The sequence below is a fragment of the Mus musculus genome, chromosome 18 (assembly GCF_000001635.26).
Source record: "Mus musculus strain C57BL/6J chromosome 18, GRCm38.p6 C57BL/6J".
NCBI classification, from domain to species: domain Eukaryota; kingdom Metazoa; phylum Chordata; class Mammalia; order Rodentia; family Muridae; genus Mus; species Mus musculus.
This window is the reverse complement of record NC_000084.6, coordinates 12,682,769-12,700,325: the sequence shown is the minus strand read 5'-3', so window position 1 is coordinate 12,700,325 and position 17,557 is coordinate 12,682,769. Positions and strand designations below refer to the sequence as shown.

The window sequence follows — 17,557 nt, the reverse complement described above, 5'->3', positions numbered from 1 at the left end:
GAGAAGGCGCAGACGTTACAAGGACATTCACTGCTCTAAGAGGGCACAAGTTGAACTGCCAGTCTCCATGTGAGGTGGCACCCAGCCTCCTGAAACTGCACTTCAGGGAGATCTAATGATTCTAGCTTCCAAAGGTACTAGTATTCATATGCATAACTTCTGCACATGTGTACACACACACACACACACACACACACATCCACATCCACACAGGCACACACAGACACACACATCCACATACACTCATACACAGGCACACACAGACACATATACACATACACATATCTACACACACACACACACACAGGCACACAGAAAAACACACATCCATATACACTCATACACAGGCACACACTGAGACACACACTCCCATCTTGAAAATGACCCCTAGAGAAGACAGTCTCCACATTTTCTATCTCCTGTTTCAATATTATTTTTTCCTGCATGAATTTGAGGGGCCAGAGGAACTGCAGTAACCTGACATTGCTCCCTACGGGTAGGTCTCATATCTGAAAGAAAAGAACCTTCCCAAACAGTCCACAGCGTAGGAGCTGCATCCATTTTTTCTGCTATCTTATCTGCCTGTGACAAAACACCACACCCAAGCCAACCTATAAAGGGAGCACTTAACTGGGCTTGTGGTTCCAGAGGGTTAGAGTCCAAGGTGGCAGAGCAAAGACATGGTGGTAGGGATGGAAGCTGAGACCTCGCCTCTCGGATCAATCAGGAGGCCTAGGGCTAACAAGGAAAGACACCACTCTTTTGAAATCTCAAAGCCCGCTCCCAGAGACACACTTCCTCCAACAAGGCCATGTCTCCTAATCTCTGCCCAACAGCTCTTCCAACTGGGAGCAAATATCACAGCATATGAGCTTATAGAAGCCACTCACATCCCTGTCACCACAGAGCAGAACTACATTTTCAGAAAAGGAGAAGAAAGGAGGACTCTTAAGCTCACAGATGAGACGAGGGAAAAGTTTTAAGACAGTGAGGTAGACTCACTTAGCCATCAAATGTGCATGTTTCTACTATGCTTCACAATTAAATTATCAGTGTAATCTCATATTTAGGCAAGAGGGAGCACGCCTGTGATCCCAATACTTAGGAAGTCAGGGCAAGAAGACTGAAGTGAGTTAAGGGCTTGCCTGGGCTATGTGGTGAGTTCCAGGCCAACCTGGACTACACAGCAATTTCTAAAACACATTTTCTCTCTGTACAACACCCAGAGCTTGGAGAATTAAGTTCACAGAGTGGACTGAGTTTGCCACTCACTGGAAGGGCACCTGCTTAACATGCACAGGGCCTGGATTCAACTCCCAGTGCTGCAGACAAAAGATCTCACAGCAGCAGAGGCAGCTCAGGGGCAAAGGCACTGAGGTCTGGCAACAGGAATGTGAGCTCAAGTACCGGGAGAGCTGACTCCACGATGTTGCCCTCTGACCTCTCACATACGTCATAGCACAGCCTCGGCCCCCAAACCACGCATGTGCACACGTGAATTCCCGTACACACACACACACACACACACACACACACACACACAAAGCCGTAAACAACAATTACAGAACCCCAAAGCCCAGTATCTTCAGTACAGGGAGAACCAGAGTTAGAGGGCTGTCTCACGGCTCAGATGTAAGAGCTACTGCATGAAGAATGGAAGACTGCAGAAGGCTTCTGTGTGACCCTGGAACACTGGGATACTATAACACCGCCAAACCAACAGAAGGCAACCGAACAGAAAGGAGAAACCCAAACCACCCCATGCCCGGGAAGCAGTGCACAAGCAGAAACCCCCATCATCCACTGGGGTTGCTTGAGGCTGACTTCTGACGGATGGAGGTACATACAGTTGGAGGGCAGAGACTGTAAAACACCCAACTGGTTTATTTGAAAACTCCTAGTAACACAATGGGTGGTTCTTGCAGTGAGAGCAGCCACCTTCATTCAGATGTCTCTGCAACCTCTTCATTGTCCCGCAAATCCTCCTCACCCTGAACAAGATGAAAGACACGGAGAAGTGGGGCCCTGCCCAGCCAGGGCATGGTCTGGGTTTGGAGAGGGACAGCCTGGGCTCATGTGCGGAAATCTCAGGAAGTGATCAGAAGCCCTCTTGGATCCCATTATCCTTTTCTGTGACCTGAAGGTATCACCAGGGTACACGATGTACCTGGCCAATGGTATTCTGGCACATACAAAATGTCCCTGAGCAGAAAACAGAGGCATGGTAGTCCAAAGTTCACTATAAAAGCTGAGGAAGGTGCCATACCTCTAACCGCTGGATCCGTCCCTTGAAAAACATGAAGAGGGAAGAGTTGGGGTAAGCAGATTCCTTTCTGAGAAGAATTGCCTTAGCTTCATCCAAGCCCCCTTTGTTGTCACTGCCGTCCAAAGCAAAAAATGGGCGGACCACAGTGTGGTACCACAGCAGGGCTAATCTGCAGGGAGACAGGGAGAGAGGGAGGCCATGAGCAAGACTTCAGAGACATGGCTTCTGTTTTCAAAATAAAAGTCAGTACATGCTCTCCCCAAACCGACTCTTCCCAAAAAGTACAATCCGAGCGCTTCCCCATGTTTATGTCTGTCTTTATCTGGGAAATTGATATGTTATAGCACAAGGTGTCAATCAGCAGTCCCCTGTTCTGAGACAAGGGCAGATAGCAGAAGCAGGTAGCTTTTCCGGAGCCTCCAGCTGTTTTGTTACTAACAGAAGCATCTGGATTCTACAGAACAGAGACAGTCACCACCAACTTACTGTCCAAAAGCTTTTACATTTTTGTGGCTCCTGCTGCGTTTATAAAAACCAGGGTACAAGCAGCAGACACCTTTAATCCCAGCACTGAGAGGCAAAAGACAGGCAGACTTGTGTGTGTTCCAGGCAGCCTGGTCTACATAGCAAGGACTACACAGTCAGCCTAACAACAACAACAACAACAACAACAACAACAACAACAACAACAACAACAACAAAATTATGGTGTAAGCCAGAGTCTAGATTTAAATGTAGAATCCATCACATATTATTTATAATCATAAAATACCTGAGAGGAACAGATTAAAGGCCCTTTCCCTAGTCTTTGAAGATGTTAGACACTATAAATAAATTATCAAAAATTATTCAAGTTCAAGTTAGTTAAATTAAGCTAGGCACATAGAGGGTAGAATCAGCACTGAGATCTGCTTTAATAAACATGCACAGGATTTAACCAGTGCATCAAATACCTTCATGTGATGTCACATCTAGTGCGGCAGTAAATCTAATCCCCTTATGGAGAACACATTAATCTGCAGAATTAATTCCAATCCCCTTTCCTGAGATAAACGTAAAACAATACTAAGCCATAAGCATGGAATACCCACAAGTTACACACTTGTTAATGATACTAATTAGTAAAGGACACCGGTTGTAGACCTTAGTGCCTGTCAGGGCTACAGCTGTCTTCATGATTGTTACATGACTGCCAACCCCTTCAGTGCTAACATCAGAACTGCATCTCTCTGACGTCTCTACATCAGAGAGTAGGGAAAAATGTTTGCCAAGACAGTGTCTTGTCAGACAAACAAGGCCAGCACCTGCTCACACAGCTTCAAATGGGAACAGTGGTTGTTTTCCAGAAGAGAATGTTAAGGTTTCTTTCTTTCTAAGTGTATGGGTGTGTTTTGTTGGCACAAATATAGTTTCTTTTACTGTGCAGTGCCCATGGAGGCCAGGAGAGGGCATCAGAGTCTCTGGAACTGGTAACACAAGGTTGTGAGCTGCCATGCTGGTGCTGGGAACTAAACCTGAGTCCTCTGTAAGAGCACTAAGTGCTCTCAACCACTAAACAGACCACCCCCCCCCCCTGACTGAAACTCTAAAATCATGTCCTTTCTTTAAGAAAAAAAGTTTTAATCATTTTAATTTTAACATGACTCAATTTAGAGGGATACTGGGAGACATCTAAACCTCATATACTACACCAAGTAACCAGAATCACCAAGGGAGATTATTACTCAATATTTGCATTCTTTGTAAGGACAAAAATTTCAGAACCACACAAAATTTGACCTCAAATTCAATTAAAATCAGAAATGTACATCTGAGAGACTGTGGGAAAAGCAAAAGACTTATAAAGTACTGGACACTGGACAATGGGTCAGCTCACCATTCAAAGCATTGGACTTGGGGCCGGCAGGGGAAAGGGCTCAACTGGGAAAGTGCCAAGTCCCCAAGAATGCGGATGCAAGGTCAATCCCCAGAATCCACATAAAAACATGGACCTGGCAGCACATGCATACGTCTTCAGTGTGGGAGGTGCCGGCAGGCCGGCCAGCCCAGACTACTAGGTCAGCTCTAAGCCAATGAGAGATTCTCTCTGAGGATGGGACTCAAAGTTGTTCTTTGGTTTCCACATACAGGTGCATATATACCCCACATGCACAAACACACACATATAAACCTATGTGTGCATAAACATGCATACACATAAACTTATGTGTGCATAAACACACACACATAAAAAATAAAGAACTAACAAATACAGGACTCAGGAGGTTTCAAAGCAGTGCCTCAGCTCTCAGTTAACAGGACTATCTTTCCCCAGCAGCACAGAACACGCTCCTTGACACTGCATGACAGGCACAGCATCATTATCAACCAAGCGGCATTTCCCCCGAAGCCTCTCTTAAAGTCTGCAGTGCTGTTTAGCTATTTCCAATACTACATTATCTACCAAAGCATTGCAATATAGCTACTCACGTAGCTAAAGGGGCCTTCATGTCCTTACTTTCGCTCGCATACGTCAGTGAAGAAAGGCCCTGTAGGCGGTCTCCAGGAAAGCCCAGCAGGTTGATGATTTTGAGCAGGTTTGGGGGCACCATGGATATGCAAAGGTGGAAAAGGCCATATCCAAAGCTCACAGCCCCTTTCAGTCTGCTTAAGGACTCCTCGGTCACCCCTTCGGCCACAACGTGGTTATCATTTGCAGCATCAGAAGCCAAGGGCTCTTCCGTCAGCTTCTTCTGATACAGTTCCTGAAGGGCGTTGATGTCCACATAGCACTTACTGTAAATCTTCCAGGCTTTCCTAAGGATCCACCCACCTTTTATGTAGGCTATGAAGAGAAGGGGAGAGAGGGATTCAAAACCCAGCAAGAACCTTTGCATTCACATCATGATACAGGATGATTGGCAAGAAGCTGGACAGAAATGGAGAGCAGATTCGGGAAAACTTACTGTTATTAGCTATCGTTCAACCTCAGCTGGGCCACGGACTTAGACATTTCCTACTAACAGGCAGCACATGTAAGAAGGGTGTGGGCTGCTGCTGCTGCTGCTGCTGCTGTTAGCAAACTCTTCAAAACGGAGGGGAAGGGAGGGGAGGGGAGGGGGGAGGAGGGCAGGGGAGGGGAGGGGGAAGGGAGGGCAGGGGAGGGGAAAAGGCTCCCGCCCTGACCCTGAGGACTTGAGTCTGACCCCAGGGACCCACATGGTGGGAGGGAGTGCTGATCCCTACATGTTGGCTTTTGATCCCCACAGGCACTGAGGCGTGCATTTCCCCACTCCTTGCATAAACCAAATAAATAAATGTAATAACAAACATAAATATCCAAAGCCTGGCTAAATGTCTCATTATGAAACTAACAGCTGCTTGAAACATCGTATTTAGTTCATTGTAACAGAGCTTACTGCAGGGACACACCGCCACCTCAGACACTAATCTAGGTAAAACCCAGAAAAGTAGATGTCTTTTACAAATCTCTTCTTCAGGACCTGCAGTGATTTTTTTTTGCCCCCACCTAGACAAACCCTGAGCTTGGGGTAAAATGCTCCATTTTACTTCCTAAACATTCTTCCCCCCATGTAACAAGTAAATTCCTTCCTCCCTGCTTCCCCCATCCTTATCTGGAAAATGAGAAAGGGAAACTCAGCTCTGTTTACCTCACATTTCCCTTATTAAAGGAAACAGACTCTTGGTTTACGATGAGGAGGCAGCAGGGAAGAGGGAGCAGGTGTGTGACAAGGTGACAAGGCCTGGGACATAGGTGGAATACAGTGAAAGATACTGAGAGCCACAGGTTCAAGTCCAGCCAAGGGAAAAGCTGACTGGCTACAGAAACTTGGGAAAGAGGAGACAGGCTGTGATCTCTCTGGGCCAGAGGAGAAGGCAGAAGGAGCAGGAAACCACAGACCATTTGTGAGGGCCAATCTGCAGGGAGAGAGGGAGGGGCTTCAGGAAGTCCCACCACACACAGGAGTGGAAGTCCTTCCTGGAAAGGGCAACTCCTAGGAAAATGAAAGCATCCCATTATACTACATTGACCTTGGCAGGAATCTTGTCATTCTCCATGGCAAGAGCATCTGCCTTAGGCCTCACCTAACCATGCGTCCTAAGAAGGCTGGGAGCCTCACAATGAAGGGTCAGGCATGGTCACCCTCGTCCTTCCTGAGACCCAGGTAACAGAGTTTGAAGAAAAAAAATGAAACGTGTGTGCATAGGTGCACATATGCATGTGTTTATGTGCATATCTAAATGTTTACATGGGGGGGTGCATGGTTGTGTGGGGTGTGCATATGTGCATGTGTGTAAGTGTTTGCATGGGGGTGTATGCATGGTTGTGTGGGGTGTGCACATGTGCATGTGTGTAAGTGTTTGCATGGGGGGGTGCATGGTTGTGTGGGGTGTGCACATGTGCATGTGTGTAAGTGTTTGCCTGGGGGTGTATGCATGGTTGTGTGGAGTGTGAGCATGTGTGTGTGAAGGCCAGACGACACCCTTAGTATTGTTTCTAGTAGGCCTGTTGTCTACTTTCTTGAAGAGAGTGTGGAGCTCGCTGAGTGGGTGAGAGTGGGCCTCAGAAGCCCACCTATCTCCACCTTCCCATCACAGCCGGGAGGATAGCCCATGCCCAGATGCCTAGAGTTCCATGTGGGTTCTGGGGATAGAACTCCAGTCCTCATGTCTGTGAAGCAAGCGCTTTACCCTGACTTATATTCCCAGTCCAACAATGGGTGACTTAGTTGTCCTCACCCACAGACAGTAGACTTCTAATAGACTTACTGTTTCATGTTTCACTGGCAATTTATTCCCTGAGTGGCATCCTGCTCCCTCTTTCATTCACAGAGCACACACTGCCCCCATGCTGGGGAGTGACATCAACCATGCATCCGGGACAGACAAGAAATGGGCCAATTTGTTGTTGTTCTGTTTCATTTGTTTTGGTTTTGAGCAGCCTGGCGTTGTGGCCCTAGCCAGCCTTGAATGTCTGATCCTTCTACCTCAGCCTCCAAATTGCTGGGATTAGAGGCTAGCACTTAGCCCCACTCCCCACCTAGTTCATTCTTTATAAGCACAGAGGTGACAGGACCAGAGACCTTTGGCCTTCCCCATGGGTCAGAACCACCTGTGCCACCTCTGTAACCCTGTCTGCTGGTCCCAGGCTTCTGAGGTAGAATTTACGTCCTTAGCCCACCCCAGTACATCAAGAATTTCCTCAGACTAAAACCCACCCTCCCTCATCTCTGGTCACCAGCACCTGTCATCTCAGAAAGCCAGACACCTAGGAAGTGCAGAACACATGGGCAGGGGGGACTATCAGTTCCTACCCTCAGTCTGACATGGAGGCAGGTTCAGAAGTGAACATGTAGATCACCAGATGATAGCTGCTCACCCGGCTGCAAGAAGGTACCCGCTTCTCATCACCCAGGCCAGACTGATGAGGCCCATGAGGAAAGAGGAAGGCTTGGGACACACTTGACTGGGCAGGAGAGGAATTCGAAGGAGCTGAAGTGTTTCTAGATGGGCAGGCAGTGTGAGCTAAGACACAAGCTTCCAGGTCCTTTCAAAGAAGCTTGAGGAATGCGCATGCAGAATGCCAGGAGGGGGCTGTTCCGACCTGCCACAGGAGAGGGACTTGGCTCTATCTCACTGGTGACACAGGCCAGCTAAGTGTTTGAAGCATGGGTGGACCACATCCTGGTTTGTCTCCAGGAGCCTTGAGTGGGGCTAGTGACACTGGCAACACAAAGCATGTCAGGAAAGGTCTGAGAAACCTGCACTGTGAGGCTACAAGGTGGCAGCACAAACAGCCAGACTGAGGGGCAGAGAAAATGTCGCAGCAGGACTCACTGACAAAGAAGGAAGATGTGGTTGTCTCCCTTGGAGAGAAGAAGAAAGGAAGGGAGGGAGGGAGGGAGGGAGGGAGGGAGGGAGGGAGGGAGGGAGGAAGGAAGGAAGGAAGGAAGGAAGGAAGGAAGGAAGGAAGGAAGGAAGGAAGGAAGGAAAAAAAGCCAGCTGAGTGGTCATAATGCCAAGAATACAACAGCAGACATGGCAATCTGCAAACACCTCACTGCATCTGCTTGGCCCTTCCCTTGTAATGCATAAGCCCTGGTCTTTACAAGGCAGGATCTCAGGGCTGGAGAGATGGCTGGTGGCTAAGAATGAGTACTGCACTTTCAAAAGACTCAGCTCAGCACCCAGCACCCTGTACCCAGCACCCATGTCAGGCCTCACTGCAACTTTAACTCCAGCCCAGAGGGACCTGATGCCCTCTTCTGGCTCCGATCATACCTTCACTCAACATGTGCATAACCACACTGAGACACAGAAATAAAAATAAAATAAAATTAGGTGGGGACCAGGGAGACAGAGGAGTATTTTTTCCCTGCAGGGGCCGGTCCTGAACCCTTTTCTTTTTAAAAGTATTTATTTATTTATTTATTTAATGTATGTGAGTACACTGTTGCTGTCTTCAGACACACCAGAAGAGGGCACTGGATCCTATTACAGATGGTTGTGAGCCACCATGTGGTTGCTGGGAATTGAACTCAGGACCTCTGGTAGAGCAGTCTTAGCCGCTGAGCCATCTCTCCAGCCCAGGAAGCATTTTCTTAATGGCTAAGATGAGTTCCTCAAAGAACTTGGGCATCAGAAGATGAATGCCAAAACAACAGGAGATGAAGAACTCTCATCCTGCCTGAAGCAGCCCCTAAGTCTCAGGCATGCACAGTTCGGATTTGGCAGGGAGGCGGATCAGGGTGGGAGTGGGGTACTTCATCTTTATGCCTTATAGGAGAGTCACACCATGATCCCTTAACATGTTAGAGCTACCTTGTTAGGAAGCTGCTGGGGGTGGGGGAGGGGGGCGAGAGAGCCACGGGCTGGGGAGGGGGAAGACCAGAGCAAAGGGTGAAAACACATCGTAGGATGTAGTGTAAAAGAAGGATAAGTGTTTGGAAGTTCAAATGTTAGACATCAGAGTAACCGTTAAATTCCCTTTCAACTGAAGCTGAACAGAAGCAGCAGCAAGCAGAAGACAGAAATGGAAACAGAAGAAAGGGAGAAAAATGACTTTCAGTGTATTTCACCGAAGAAATGTCCTTGTCATTTAATGTTTGGGAGGAAATGTGTTTCTGAGTATGAATTTGAATTGATTTCTACTTAGTCTTCTCTTCTCTTCCCCCCACTCCCCATACATAAATTCTGTCCAGCCAAGTGACAGGTTTCTGCTGTCAGGATCCAAGAGACATCACCAGACCAGGAACTCAGCTCACAGCATGCTATCCCAGATGCATCTGAACTCCTAGTCAAGAAATGAAGTCAGCAAGAGGCTGGAGGAAAGCACCCTTGTCAGACCAGCATGCACTCAGCACAGGGTACACCCTTGTCAGACCAGCGTGCACTCAGCACAGTGAGCACCCTTGTCAGACCAGGGTGCACTCAGCACAGCGTGCACTCAGCACAGTGAGCACCCTTGTCAGACCAGGGTGCACTCAGCACAGCGTGCACTCAGCACAGTGAGCACCCTTGTCAGACCAGGGTGCACTCAGCACAGCGTGCACTCAGCACAGTGAGCACCCTTGTCAGACCAGGGTGCACTCAGCACAGGGTGCACCCTTGTCAGACCAGCGTGCACTCAGCACAGGGTGCACCCTTGTTAGACCAGCGTGCACTCAGCACAGTGTGCACCCTTGTCAGACCAGCGTGCACTCAGCACAGGGTGCACCCTTTGCCAAGCTCTCTGCAACACCAGGCTCTCAAGTACAGTGTGAAGTCCTTTCTGATACACTTGATACTGCAGGGGCTTAAAACAATTTCCTGAGAATCTGAAATGCAAACCAGTTTGGTTTCATTTTGAAGAATAATATTCATGACTTGGTGAGCAAGGTACTCTCATAGGCCCCGACATATCAAAGACATCAGCGACTTCTATAAGAAAGACACAATTATCAAGGCTGAAGACTGACTGTACTGCAGACCTCAGGATGAAATGACTCTGCTGCACACACATTAAACACCCACAGTTTCCATCTCCTAAGTAACAAATCGCTAACAGCTCCCCAAAAGTGCTGTCACCCTGTGCTTAGTTTTCAAAGTCTAAGTAACAAAACAAGAAAAGATGAAGACTCCCTGGTTGTGACAGATTACCAGCGGGTGTCACTAGAAACTGCGTCCACTTACCCGACAACTCTTGTTTCACAAAGGAAAGCACTGCCAGGTAAACCTGGCAGTCAGCGATGATGATCTGCCTCTGAAGTCGATCGACCATGGAGGGGGTGGATTTCCGGGCATCAACCTGTGTTGTGACGAGAACGTCGTAAATCACACTCGAGGAAAGCACAGCCTCCCAACATCTGCTCAGGCGGCTCTGCCAGGTCAGGCGGCTCTGCCAGGACGGAATGACTTCCCACGGGATGGTGAACCCTGGGGACCACTCAAAGTCAAAGCCAAGCTACACCAGAGGCTGGGGGGGTCCCATGCTCCCCTCCCTCTACTCTGTCAACAACTTGTAGTCCTAGAGAATACTGTAATTTAACCCCATATTGTAAATGGTCAAAATGGAATTTATGAAAAATATTTAAAAAGCAAAGAAAAAAACCTAGTAAGCAATCCATCGTTTTTTCAGATAATATAGTTTTATTTAGTGTAAAATGAAAGATATCCATGTATATTACATTCCACACAGCAAATCCTGGAAGGTCGTTTTCCAGCCATCTGGGTTCAGGGACCACTGATATTAGGGTGTATCCGTCACTGTTTTTAACTAATATGCAAGGGTGAGAAAATGCTGCATATCCATTCATTAGTCAGAATATATCCACAAACAAAAAGCTACCTTGGACTAAATCAGAAACCATACCTGAAATTTAAGAGACGTAAGTAAAGACAAGCAAAAAGTCAAATTATATTTTTAATACTGGCCTTTGTCATACGGGTGCTTCTAAATGGAATGAAAAAGTCACTTTGATGCAGACTCCCACCTTAACAGTAAGTGCCCACAGAACAGGCTATTTGAAGTGACTGTGTATGGCCTCACGGTGCTAGAAAAAGTGACACGTTCTAACATGCATGTCAATAGTGTATGTGGTAAATACAAAAGAACGACATCTCCCTCACCTGACTAAACTTAACACAACCCATCATGGTCACCGTTGCTCCATGTCCAGCCCTAGCAGTCACTGGAAGGGAAAAATGTGTCTGCACTCCCCTTTACTTCCAGCAATAGCGTCTCTGACACAGGGTTGCCAGAGGGCTGAGAACTCACACAGATGACGCTGCCTTCCACACTGTAAGGCTGGCTCATCTCGGATGTTAGCAGTGTAGGAATGAGTGCCAGGCATGGAGTGAGCTTACGGTTAACAGAGATTTTGTTACCATGCAATAGTAAGTACTACACTTCTGTTGTCTGACTATGGGAACCCCCAGCAGACAACCCAGCAGGGCTTAGAGCCTCAGGCAGGAGAGTACTGGAGGCAGGAGGATGACATTTACGAAGAAACAAAGAATGAGAGACAATACTGATTCAGGGAGAGAGATCAGCAGGTTAAAGTGCTAAGTGCACAAGATGATGGGCTGAGTTCTAGATCAAAAGCCACGTAAAAGGCAGGTGTGGTAGTGCCCTCCTGTAATCCATAGACACAGCCATCACTAATGGCTGCTTGACCGGTCAGGGCTCACCTGATGAAGCAAAGGAAAAGCTGGGCACTTGATGGCTACAACCGTTAAGTCACAGGTGTGACATATGAAACTCAGGCAGTTAGAGCAACTGCCTCTCAAGAGCTTCACACAAATTGCAGTGAATGGTAAAAGCAAATTCTAAACACGTGTCTTATGACCTTTTGTGTGTTTGTGTCCATGTGTGTTCACGTATGTGTGGAGGTCACGCCAGGCATGGCTCCTCCTCAGACATGGTCCATCTTGTCTTGTTTTTAAATTTAAATTGTACTTATTTATGTGCATGCGGGCATGCCTGCCTGCATGTACATGAGTGTACATGTGTGTACACCACAGCATACATGTAGGGGCCAGAGAAAACTGTGTGGTTACTTTTCCTCTTCCATCTTGGGGGCCCTGCCAATTGAACCCAGGTTGTCAGATTTGGCAGCAAGTGACTTTTCTCAGTGAGGCATCTCACCACAACACCTTGCTTTTTGAGACTGGTTAGGCTCGGGTGACTTCCCCTGTGCTGGGATTACACCTGCATGCCATCACGCCTGGCTTTCTCTGTGGGTTCAAACTCAGGTGCTCGTGCAGACACACAAGCACGTCACAGGTGAGCTAACTCCCAGCCTGGACTGTGAGCTTACTGAGACTTTGATTATAACTAAAGGCCAGCATCTCCTGGGGACACTTAGGTCAACAGCTGGATGCCAAGAACATACCAATGTGTGACTGCTCTGTCAGCTACTGTCCTTGCCTGTTTAGTCACACCCAGGAAACCCTCACTTCAGGAGTCTCCACCTCAAAGCTGTGCTACTTTCATTTCTGTTGTTGAGCTAAAGTAACCTAAGCAAAAGCAACTCAGGGAAAAGGGTGGCGAGCAGGGAGACACAAATGCTCCATGCTGCCGGCTTGCCTCTAACTTTCATCTAGCTCTCTCCCATCTCATATGGCTCAGCGGCCCCGATTAGGGAATGGCTCCACCTACAATGGTCTAGATATTTTTACATATATTAAAAACCAAGACAATCTGCCACAGACATGCCCACAGGCCAGCCTGATCTAGAGAATTCCTCAACTTATGGTCTCTTCTCCAATGATCTGAGGAGGTGGCAAGCTGACATTTAAACTATCACACCCACTCTAAGCACAGGCAAGAGATGGCTATCATGACTGAAGGGGCTTCTTCTACTCTAAGAGACATAGTACTTAACCAGAAGCCATGGCAGACAATTGGTGTCTAATTTCGGTCATATCCTAGATTCCAAACCCAAGTCAGTGAGCCATGCTCTACAGACAAGACGTGGTCCACAAGCCGATCCACTTACGTTCTTCTTAATTTTGTTCTTAATTGTTTCGATTACACCAGCCTCTTCACTCTCACACAGCTTCTCTGTAGTCTTTAAGTCATCGCACGCCAACTGCATTTTCTCCTCCTCGAATGTCATCATGGCGTTCTTCCAGGGAACAGAGAAAGGACCGGTGAGTCAGCAGGCATGGGAACCTCAGGCCGTTACCATAAAATGCCAAACTAGAAAAACCACCTCAGTGATTCTCAGGTAAAAAGGTTCACGCACTGTTACAGGACACCCTGGTCATTAAAAAACCTATAATCTTAGTAGAAAATAAGACTTTATATCTCAATTATTCCAGCATGAAAAATTATACAGTGGTGAATGTCCTTGTGTTTTATACTCTTTAAAACTCAAACATAGTAGAAACTATCATTTTTGATTGACCTATTCAATTCAGTTTTTATAGCAGTGCCACTTTAAAAAATTCATTCTATCCACTGATGGAGCCTTGGCTTCAAATACTGAACCAAGAATACTCATAAAAGAACAGTTAGAAAATGCCATTGGGAAATCAGTCTTGCCAGAGACAGGAGCTCCCGAGGGCAGGTTTACCTGCAAGGAATTGACTTTGCATGATCTACAGCCACTCCTTGATGTCTAATGAGCACTTCTGACATGCACCCAGTACAACAGTGGGCTATCTGTTTGCTTGGTTTTTGAAAGTTGTCTCATGTAGCCCATGCTGGTCTTAAAGTCAATCTGCAGATAAGGATGACCCTGAACATCTGCTTCTCCTGCCTCCGCCAGGAACCAAAACACCTGAGAAAGAACTGAGGTCTGGTCTGAACAGGCAGCAGGCGCGGGGCACCCAGCTCTCTGGAGACCCTATTGGCTATGCTGGTGTCTCTGGTGTCCCGGTGTCTCTATCTTTTCATTGTCCACTGGGTAGGTATGACATTTAAGGTTCCTTTGGTATGACTCTAATCGACATTCCCATTCTCACCAAAACAGACCTCAGTCACCTTTGCCCGGGGCACGCTCTCCTTCCAGCCATCCTAATTTAGGCCACTAAAATCTCAGCCTTGCTAGGGCATCCCCTTCCATTCCTCCTCCTCAGACCTCAGCCAAGACCCTCTGTCTCTGTGTCCGTGCCCTTTCTCATTGTCACTTGGGTACTGTGATGGCTAATCTCAACTTCAAATTGATAAGCTCTAAAATCACTTGGGAGGAAGGCCTCTGGGCAGGTCTATGGAGTATTATTTTGATAAGGTTAACTAGGGTAGGAAGACCTGATCATTGTGGGTGGCTCCATTCCCTGCGCAGGGATCCTGGACTGTCTATAAAAAGGAGAAAGTGAGCTAAACAAAAGCATCCATCATTCCCTGATACAGCCCCAACCATTATGGACTCTAAGGTCAAACTGTTCCACAGCAAACTGTTTCTTCAGTTGCTTTTGACTTGTGTTTGATCACAGCCACAGGGAAAGTAACCAAGACAGAGACAAATGTTACCTTCCCCATCTACAACAGCCTTCCCATAGGTATAGGGCTAGTGTTCCTGCAAAGAGGAGGCCTTAAAACCTGGGTTCCATTAAGAAAAGATCAATAGCATAAATGAGAACCCAGCATTGGGTGCTGGCTAAGGGCCAGGCGGGCTGGCCACAACATGCCCACTGGCTACTCTTTCTCATTCCTGAATGGACGTTTTCTCTCCCTTTAGTTTTGACTCAGTACATTTTCTCCATTATGCAATCCTATGATGATCTTTAAGACAACATGTGTGAAAGTAGCTTATGTGACAAGCATTTCAGAGAAACAAAAGCATCCTCCTATATTGACCAGCTGACTGAATAACACTACTGTAACTCGTGTCTTCCACTCTCAAGTATTAAACTGCTTTAGTTTAGCTCACAAACTCATCTCTAGGCTGTTGTTAACTTCCTTACCAAGACCTTTCTTCTTGTCACAATACAATCTTAAGCTTTGAAGAGCTTTCAATTAGATTTTTATTCTAAAAACATATCTCAAGCTGGGGAAAATATAACCCTCTAAAAATCATATATACGCATTTTTTTTTATACTTGGGGGAGAACACTTATCTCACAGACATTAAATAATGGGTAATAACTTTAAGTTTTCTTTAACAGTATGTCTATACAGCTGGTAGTAAATAGGCATCACTTTGAATTTATTTTCTTGACAGCAATATCTCTTTTGATATCAACTTACCAAAAAGCTGACGAAGCTGGCTCCAAAACTCATTAGTGGACTATGATTTCTGTTAAAGAACAAACAAAAATATTTCACTAGAAGTCTTACTATAAAAGCATTTGGTAATTAGGATATATCATTACATAGACCGCACCCCATTCACTAGTAAATTACACCAAGAAGTTGAAGAGCTGAGGTACTTCCTGGCTCTGCGACCAAGAGAGACTCCATCTTTGATTCTTCAAAAGCAAGGGAGGTCTCAGTGTAAAATTATAACACTAAGGAGCTGACAGTAAATATAAAGATATAAATAGAAAGATTTGCTAGATCATGGCCAAAGGAAGGTGCTGATCTGCTGCTAAGCACAAAGCTGAATCCAAGCTTTACAATAAGGGGTGGCCATGGTGGTGCAGGCCTGCAGTGCTTGGAAGGCTGAAGCTGGAGGACCACGGCGGAGTTTACCCAAGCTAGCCATAAGCAAGATCCTGGGTCGAAACAAAACAGAAAACATCTAACAAGCATAAAGTCAGTCTTATTTGTAGAACAGATCAAAGGATGTTGTCACTGGACCTACACCCTCCAACTCATCCCAAGGTTGAGAACGCCTCACCAAGACCCACTAATTCCCAACTGTGAAACACAGGCATCACTAATCTTGTAGTAAGCACAAGAAGAAAGCAAGCCAGTGCTAAGTGAGTCACAAACATGCAAGAACATAAAGTCTTCAATCCAAACTAAAAACTAATACAAAATCCAGATCTCCACAAATTGTGTAACAGGAAAACAAAGCCAAGTGCTCTTAAATAATAATAAAAAAGTCACTCATTTTTCACTATGCAAATACAGGGCCATTATATTAACAACGACAAAAGTCATGTAACTCATGTAACAACGTACTATTCCATCCACTAAAAATTCACATTGTGAAAAAAAAAAAAAAGAAAGAAAGAAAAAAAATTTACATTATGCCCAACATGAAAAGGGTTGTGTGTGTGTGTATGGAGTATGTGTGTGTGTGTGTGTGTGTGTGTGTGAGTGAAAGAAAGAAAAAGAAAGAAAGTGAGCCCTTGTATATATGAATGCCCACATCTCTGCCTGAGGAATACCCTACATAGATATGTTTGCAGGCAATAACAAATCTGTTCTTGAGACAGACTACCACAGTCAAAATACATGCATATCTCCTTCTTTTCTTGCAGTGGGCTTTGTGAGGTTGTGTTGTTGGGGGAGACTCCACAATTAAAACGATTTCCAAAGCTAACCTCTCCTAGTACCTTTCCCCACCTATCTGCACTGCTGCTCACTCTATGTTGGCCTTCAAGTTGCTTCCCCTGTCCCCGCCACTTAACAGGATGCTTGAATCAACCGTGGCAACAAACTGGAAGGTCAGCTCACTTGCCAAGAACCCAAAACAGCACTTAGATGCCTAACCTAGCTGGGAGCTCTGTCATGACTACAGTGCCCTCCAAACATATGCTGCTGCTTCTCGTTCTGCAGCATCACCTAGAGCTTAGATGCCGCACAGGTTTCTAGGTCCTGTATCAACTGCATCCTGATGTCTTACACAGCAGGCATTGGAGGACCGGGTCAGAGAGGGAGTGAGGTCACTGCTCTCAAGGACAGATGATTTGATGGATTTCAGCATAGTAATGGCCGCTCTGCTTCCCCATCCTGATTGCAGTTCAGCCACTGCTACTTTTGCTTCATGATCTTGGCTAAAATTAGCTTCCTGAGAACCACAGGAATTAATTATTCATGGCGCCAAGTCTCCCTCCTGTTACCTCACACGCTGTCTTATCATTTAAATGGAAGAAAAGATGCTGGCACCTGTCCAGCCGAGGCACTTTCCCTCCCTGAGGTCCTGCCCCTCCGCCATCCAGCATGGGCACATGGGGCACAAGCTGCTGTCCTGTCAGCCTAGCTCCACAGCCCTGTTAGCGGCACGGCTCAGTCTACCCAGCTTCCCTTGCTGGGTCCACTCAGCCTTTAATTTCACATACTTCAAGTGACCCAATGTGGGACCGAGAAAGGCAGCCTGTTTTGGTTGAATGAGGCTTGCTCCAGTGACCCAGTAGAAAACTCTAAATGGGACGGAACAGTGAGTCACATTCCCAGAGACAGGGGCCTGACACCAC

At 46.5% G+C, this 17,557-nt stretch overlaps 1 protein-coding gene across 5 annotated transcripts in view; it reads right to left on the bottom strand.

The window, feature by feature from the left end:
* Ttc39c (tetratricopeptide repeat domain 39C) overlaps positions 1-17,557 on the bottom strand; it is a 156,302-nt gene that overhangs the window by 39,079 nt on the left and 99,666 nt on the right. For 3 of the 5 annotated variants that reach the window (XM_030250614.1, XM_030250613.1, NM_028341.4), the window contains exons 2-6: positions 15,441-15,489; positions 13,246-13,374; positions 10,439-10,553; positions 4,736-5,090; positions 2,267-2,435 (exon numbers count right to left, since the gene is read on the bottom strand). In XM_030250614.1, the coding sequence (XP_030106474.1) occupies positions 2,267-2,435; positions 4,736-5,090; positions 10,439-10,553; positions 13,246-13,374; positions 15,441-15,473 (801 nt within the window). In that variant the 5' untranslated portion in view covers positions 15,474-15,489. The remainder of the gene's footprint in view (positions 1-2,266; positions 2,436-4,735; positions 5,091-10,438; positions 10,554-13,245; positions 13,375-15,440; positions 15,490-17,557) is intronic. The other 2 variants (XM_030250616.1, XM_030250615.1) reach the window with 1 other exon arrangement.